We start from the raw sequence: 8,012 nt of genomic DNA, 5'->3' as shown, positions 1-8,012 counted from the left end.
TATTTTGATTGTCACAACGGAGGTAAGTACTATTGGCATCTAGTGGGGAAGACCAGGGATGCTCCTAAACATTTTATAGTGCACAAGACTTCTTCCTACGAGAATTATCCAACCCCAAACTTCCATAGTGCCCACGTTGAGAAACCTGGCTTACATGAGGAACCAATACTTCATAATTGGTAGAAAGATGAGAACCAAGAGCATATACTGAGGAACTATTCCATTGTAAATGAATAGTGTAGATGGTATGGGTTCCACATCATTCAGATCTAAAACTACAGAATGTAGCCTCAGGGAGAGCTAGCCCTGAAGTCAAAGGTCTGGGTTCAAGTTCTAGTTCATTGACTTTCAGGTATGTAACTCTAGAGAAGTTACTTATGTTCTCTGTTACTCTGATTTCTTACTGCAAAACGGGATTTTGTTTACCATGTAATATTACGGGGAAATTTAATTAATTTACATAAATTGCTTGGAGATTACTAAATTTATCTGATCCTTGGTTTTCTCCTCTGTAGCTCTGGAATAATGTCTTCCCCTCAGGTCTGTTGTACAGATTACGTGATATAACAGAAACACAAACATCTAACTCAACTGATGCTGCCTAGCAGGGTTTCAACAAATCCAAGCTTTCTTTTCCATTCTTTCTCATGTTTTAAAATTATTATCACTCACTAAAAAATCTACCTCATTTGTTAATTTATATATATCTGTACAACAAACATTTTCATTAGGTAGAGTTCATTTTACATAACAAATCCATAAACCTGAGGGAGAACAACTTTATTTTAGAAATGGGGAAACAAAAAGAATCACACACAGGATAAGGAAATTATATAATCTACAGCATATTTCAGAAGCTTCTCCATTACTGCTCTCTTCTACACCATTATAGTAAGTACTGATTCATCATTGCTAGTGAATTCACTTGATGAATCATCTTCATTTTTTACTCTGACTCCAGAGTCCACAAAAGGCGTATCTAAAATGTGGACTAAATGTGTTTTTCTGAACAGTCCAGTGAGAACATGAAATGGTTCTGTACTTGACGGCTTCCCTGTATGGAATGTAATTACATTGTTGGGGTGGACACTTTTTAGTTTTCCCTTCGTCCCTTCTAGGTTCTTTAGAATATCTCATAATTAAATTGACATAGGACAGTTAACAGGAGAAAAGGGAATTTAATTTTGTTTGCCCAGGAAATCCATAAGAAAATATGGCACTCAAAGAAGTGACCAAAGCGGAAGTTTTTATACCTTTTAGACAAAGATACAATAAGTTTGTGAAAAACTGACAAGATAAAGATGTTTGGGCTTGAGGTATTAAATTAGTGAAGAAATAATAATAGTTGTTTATATAGCCTTCTCAGCCCTAAACTCCCTACATCTGGTGATAAGAATGCCTTCTACCCTCTTGGTACAGGGAGGGTACCTTTCGCCTGGCAGATTTATCTCCCGCTTTCAGGGGAACAAAGGAGACTCAGAGTGTTCTTCTTGCACTGCTGTTTCTCGAGTGGCTTTAATTGAAAATAATCAGTATGCCAAGGTGGTATATTTTGGGATGGTGCATTCTGCTCCCCTTCAACATCCACCTAAATGAATGGCTGTTGATCAAAGGATACAAAGTTTAGGATGCAAGATGAATAAGGTCTGCAGATCTAGTGTATAGCATGGTGACTTCAGCTAATAATACCATATTATACTCTTGAAATTTGCTAAGAGAGTGGATCTTAGCTGTTCTCACCAGAGGAAGGAAGGAAGGAAGGAAGGAAGGAAGGAAGGAAGGAAGGAAGGAAGGAAGGAAGGGAGGGAGGAAGGGAGGAAGGGAAGAAAGGTGGAAAGGAGGGAGGGAGGGAGGGAGGGGAAGAAGGAAGGAAACCATGTGAGGTAATGGATGTGTCATTTAGCTTGATTGTTGTAAGCATTGCACAACGTATATGTATATCAAAACATCACATCAAAAACTAAGGATGTACTGTATGGTGACTAACATAATAAAAAATTATAGAACAACACAAAAAATCACATTGTTTTATTTGTCAATTATAACTCAATAAAGCTGGTGGGAAAAAATGAAAGACTAGGGGGTGTATCCTCAGGACTTAGGAAGACTGGCTTCATGTACGAAATAAACAGGCAGTGAAAGATATTTGTGCCCTTACATGGGGTTAAGATTACATCACATCCAGATTCCTTACTAAAACTGTGGTCAAATTAATTGTCAGAACTAGTATGGTTTCCTAAAATAGAACTTCTTGAAAGCTTGTCTAGTTGGGCTGCATCCTTATAGGAAAATATAACGAGATGCAGGAATTTTTTTAGGATTATTAGGATTATTCTGATTCCCCCCAAAATGTATTTTTAGGAACACGAGACATTTATAATTCAATCATCTTAATCTCTTTATCCCAAACCCCTACAACAACTATTCTTTCATCAGTTATAAATATGTATTAATAAGGCCATTGATAATGATAAAGCAGGGAAGCGTAAGTTGGCCTAAATCTAATTTTTTTCCAGTTTTATTGAGAAATAACTGACATACATCACTGTATATGTTTAAGGTATACAGCACGATGGTTTGATTTGCATATATTTTGAAATAATTATTACCATAGGTTTAGTTAATACCAACACCTGATACAGATACAATAAAAAGAAAAAGAAAAAAAATTCTCCTTGTGATGAGAACTTTAGGGATCTATTCTCTTAACAATTTTCTGGCCTAAACCTAAATTTGATCTGCAAAGAAAATGCATAAAGAAAATTTAGGAACTGTTCCTAAATAAACAAGCAGAAATGAGTTTTAGGTAATTAAGGTAAAGATATAATACGTATTTTAAGAAATTATACACATGAATAACTGACAGACAGGGTTGTTTAACTACAGACCCGGTTAATATCTAACAGTTTCTCTTTAGTAGGAATTGTCTAAATTGTGTATGATTCCTGCAATAGCAGTAAGGTAAAGCTTTGTTAATATGGGGGTATTTAACATATTAAGAACATCTATTGTGTTAGAATTACTCTGATAGAAGAATGTCATAAACTAACATTTTTAAACTTCAAAGCCTTCTGTAAAGTAGGCATTATTACCACCTCTCATCTTTTTTGAAATGTGTAATTAAAGCTCAGAAAAAGTAGTCTAAAGTCAAACAATCAGTGTGACTTTACATCACACGATAAGCGTTAAGCCATGCATATCTCTTGGAGAGTTAAAGAAATGTTATACTTCAAGATTTAGGACAATTAATGATGGAAAATGACTACAAGAACAACAGATGTAAATTATTTTTGCCAATCTACAAAGCCTATGGAGCTGGTTTTAAGTTACTCCTCTTGCCTTGTGATCATGAGTAAGCTCATGGATGAGCTTGTTTCCTACTGTGTAACAGATTATTAAGACCATCCAAAACTCAAGGGGTTCTAAGGAGAAGACAAAATGATTTAGTGTTATTTAGACATTGTCCTAAGCTCCTTCCTACTCTCCAGATATATTATCATGATCTCTTCAACATTTCTTATTCAGCAAATACACATTATATCTGGGATCTCAGAACACTTTGCATTAAAAGTCTGTGGTTCAGAATTCTGATTCCTTCCTATGTCCCCTCCCTTAGGATTGTTACGGAGACCGACTGCAACCTGGATCCATGGATAAGGTCAATTCTTCAGTGGTGTCTGAATTTGTATTGCTGGGACTCTCTAGTTCCCAGGAACTCCAGCTTTTCTTTTTTGTTTTCTTCGCTGTGTTATATGTGGTCATTGTGCTGGGAAACCTTCTCATTATCGTCACAGTAACTTCTGACAACAGCCTACACTCCCCCATGTACTTCCTCCTGGGAAATCTCTCCTTTGTGGACATCTGTCAGGCTTCTTTTGCTACCCCTAAGATGATTGCAGATTTTCTGACTGAACATAAGACCATCTCCTTCAGTGGCTGCATTGCCCAGATATTCTTCATTCACCTTTTTACTGGAGGAGAGATGGTACTACTCGTCTCCATGGCCTACGACAGATACGTAGCCATATGTAAACCCCTACACTATGTAGTCATCATGAGTCGAAGGACGTGCACTGTCCTCGTAATGGTCTCTTGGGCTGTGGGCTTGGTGCACACATTAAGCCAGTTATCATTTACCGTGAACCTACCTTTTTGTGGACCCAATGTAGTAGACAGCTTTTTTTGTGACCTTCCTCGAGTGACCAAACTTGCCTGCCTGGACTCTTACATCATTGAAATACTAATTGTAGTCAATAGTGGAATCCTTTCCCTAAGTACGTTCTCTCTCTTGGTTGGCTCTTACATCATTATTCTTGTCACTGTCTGGTTTAAGTCTTCTGCTGCAATGGCCAAGGCATTTTCTACACTGGCTGCCCATATCACCGTAGTAATATTGTTCTTTGGACCTTGCATCTTTATCTATGTGTGGCCCTTTACCACTTACCCTGTGGATAAACTTCTTGCCATATTTTACACTGTTTTCACCCCCATTCTAAACCCCATTATTTACACACTAAGGAACAGGGATATGAAGGCTGCCATGAGGAAGATTATGACCTATTATCTGAGGTCCAAGAAAATTTCTGAAATTCCACTAGTGAGGAATTCCCTTTATTAAGACACAATTCCTTCAAATTCCTCAAATTGATGCTCTGTCTATAAATATTTCAATGTGTTCTTGTGCCATATCTCAACTATGGTGGAAGTGATGAAGATGATGATATAGAGAATATCTAATGGATATTAACTAGTCCCTTCCCAGGTATCACCTAAGCAAAAGCTAAATATCAAAAATATGGAAAAATATATGATTACTGGTTCTGGAAATAAAATAACAGAATGACTATATGTGGACAGTATCAATACTTTCACTGCTTTAGTTGCAGGTAAATATGAAAATGATAGGGGAAAAAAAAGGAGCACCTGATTCTTTGGTGAGCACACATTTAGACATTTTTCCTGATCTTGGGAGTTTCCTAATCTATATTACTGAAAAAGCTATATAGATGAATAATATTTAAGAATGTGAAACTGAATGTTCCCAACCAGAAGATAGCCATTCCACCAATTTAAGTGTGTAGACTTAAGTGGAGATTCTTAAATTATGAAATCCCTTCCCTAACATCAATTATGCCTATCCTATGTTGTTTTCCAATAACTAATAATGTTTTACAATGAATTTACAATGTTTACAATGAATACATCATAGGAGCTTGCATTTCAAATCTTTCACTTAATGGTCTTTCTATGATCAGTTAAGATCATGTCAGTTTCCTCTGAAAACACTAAGTTTTTAGTCTATGCTATAAGTAGCTACGCAACAGTCTGCATTTGGACCAAACATGGAGTTCTTTGGATATATGATAATGTTCTATGAATCAATGATAAACATACAATCCAACAGCAACCTGGGCCCAGAAGGACCTATGGATCTCTACCCTGAACTCTAGGGACTGTTAGGGGATTTATTAATGTTGATGAAGATTTTTAAGTGGGTTTTTTTTTTTTGGATGCTTCTCAAATTTTATTTTATTTATATATTTTTAATTTAAATTCAATTAGCCAACATATAGTACATCATTAGTTTTTGGTGTAGTGTTCAATGATTCATTAGTAGTTTTTATTTTCCCAAACTCCTCAATTCATAAAAGGCGATTAGACAAACATAAATATTACTCTCTCCTTTATGCTGAGGATGAAAACATTAATTTTGCTTTTTGTTGTTTGCCTTCTTATCTTCCCAATTACATCTCATCTTTTCTGAATCCAACTGTAATAAAGCATCATTAAGTAAAATATTGAAAAAAACCTTGGGAATTTCCTCTTCTTCCCCCACCCTCCCACTCAGTTTTTACCCTCTCCCTAGCTTTTTAGTTCTTCTGAGACCTGGTATTCTTTGCTCTTTTCTACTCTCAAAGCTTACCTTTCAGTAAGTGTAGCATAACAGTAATTTATACTTCAGTGTAAATTTAAATCCATCAGTTAATTTTTCCAGGAATACATACACGTTCATTTCTTTCTATTTTTAGGATATAACTCTATCAGTAGTGAGAGGGGAGAGTTAGCAGCTTAGATCTGAAACAGGGACAGAAAGAAGAGATCTTACCAATGTTTCCTGACTCTATACCATGCAGGATGCCTTGTATTCTGTTCAGGGAATGAGGTCCAGCCTTATGATTCCCCTTCTTCTTGAATAAAGGACTGTATGATTTTCTCTTAATCAGCCTATAGTACGAAAGTATTAGGGAGGCAGAATTCATTAAAAAGCTTATTAATTTCATTCTTTCCTCAATGCTAGGTGATTTGATTACCCTAATATGAAACTGAGCCTTCTTGTTAGGTCTTTTATAAAAATATATGTTAAATATAGTAAATAATGTGAATGAATGTGTTAAGAAATTCAGAAAGTACGTAATCTGGTTAACTGGACCAGTTATTAGCTACTCAAGACTCATAACATTCTTTGGCTATGAAATTCTTTTGAAAATATGATAAACATCATAGCTCTCCTTCCCAACAACAGCACGAACACTTAAACATAAGATTGAATATGCATTAATATTTTACTTCAGAAACTGATCTGATTTTCAGTTTAAAAAAAATGACAGTAGAGTGAACTTTAGCAAGGAAAAGTATATGCTGTCTATGATATTGAATTAATCTTAAACTTTTATCTTACTGGAATCCTTGAAATATAATGAGTATTAAGAAATGGAGTCTGGGGGCACCTGGGTGGCTCAGTCGGTTAAGCATCACACTCTTGCTTTTGGCTCAGGTCATGATCTCAGAGTCCTGGGAGCCAGCTAAGCCTGGAGTCTGCTTCTCTCCCTCTCCTGCTGCCCCTCCCCCACTCACATGTGCTCTCTCTCTCCCTCTCTCTCTAATAAATAAGTCTTTAAAAAAAAACAAATGGAGTCTGAACTTTCATAGCTAATATTTACAGAAGAGGAAATGTTTGAGTCAAAGAACTCTAAATTTTCCCAAATTCTTCGGATTTTTTCACATGGCATCACTTATGTTCCTCACAAACAAACAAATTATTTTGCAAGATCTCATTCAAGAACAGATGAAGTGCTATTTATATTTCAGTGAAGTTCTTCCAAAGACTGCCTGGAAAGCCAGCAAGTTTTCTTGTAATAGAAAACAACACATTTTATTCTTAATTCTTGGTATAATATCTTGACAAGCTGGATATTCAAAGTCCTAAATTTTACATGTTGACAAAATTGACTACTTTCCTAGATACAATTTCAGAGCTATTAGAAGAATTTCGAGCTAATGCACACCAGGAAAAAGAGCAATGATCACAATAATGTGTGGAGTTTCCTCTCATCAAAAGGGTAACAAGAACAGGTAGGTAGGTTAATGAAAATAAAATACTCCACTTAATAAAGAAGAATCATATTTTTTCCTTTGTATATTTCTTGACAAAGAAGCTCTATAGATTATCAATCTGTTGTTTCTTGACATCAAGTCCACCTTTCATTGGAGTGCTTTGTGATACCAGACCTGGACTCAAAACATTTCACCTTTGTCATGAGAGGATGCTGGAAGAACACTACAGAAAAAAAGAGGCTTTTCTTTCCACTTCCAGTGTCCTTAATCTCTTTCTCCTACAGTGCAGCTGCCATGGGACACCAGTGGCACTCACCCTCCAGCAAGCTGTGGTGCCAGTCTCCACCTTAAATTTCCTGCTCCTCATTCCCTCCATCTTGGACCAGCTTCGTTCTTATCCAGAGGCCTATTCATAAGCTCTCCAGAGAGTTCTGAAACGCACCCTTGAGAAGGGGATCCCCCTTCCAAGTTCATTCCTTCCTGGGGTTCTCTCCTTCAGCCCGACTGCATTATTTGGAGTTCTCTTTTATCCTTTTTTTGTACTCTCTACTACCCGTTGCTAAGTCTTCATAATCAACACTTCTTGTTCAAAATACCAGTATAGTTTCTGTCTCCTGATGGCACTCTGACAGATACAGAAACATTTAAGTATTTAGAAGATATTGAAAACTCAAAAG

The 8,012-nt window shown here is 36.3% G+C and overlaps 1 protein-coding gene across 1 annotated transcript; it reads left to right on the top strand.

Moving 5' to 3' along the window:
- The first annotated feature begins 3,463 nt into the window (after positions 1–3,463).
- LOC103681139 (olfactory receptor 4K5) lies at positions 3,464–4,618 on the top strand. The gene has a single exon (XM_008710655.2). The coding sequence runs from the start codon at positions 3,650–3,652 to the stop codon at positions 4,616–4,618; it is 969 nt and encodes a 322-aa protein (XP_008708877.2). The 5' UTR covers positions 3,464–3,649.
- The last annotated feature ends 3,394 nt before the right edge of the window (positions 4,619–8,012 follow it).

The sequence above is a fragment of the Ursus maritimus genome, unplaced genomic scaffold (assembly GCF_017311325.1).
Source record: "Ursus maritimus isolate PB19 unplaced genomic scaffold, ASM1731132v1 scaffold_93, whole genome shotgun sequence".
Taxonomy (NCBI): domain Eukaryota; kingdom Metazoa; phylum Chordata; class Mammalia; order Carnivora; family Ursidae; genus Ursus; species Ursus maritimus.
Note: the sequence above shows the minus strand (reverse complement) of the source record. Positions and strands in the feature narration are given on the sequence as shown.

What these genes read in the sequence shown, in the direction of transcription:
- LOC103681139 (XM_008710655.2), top strand. Translation starts at nt 3,650, where the DNA reads ATGGATAAGGTCAATTCTTCAGTGGTGTCTGAATTTGTATTGCTGGGA.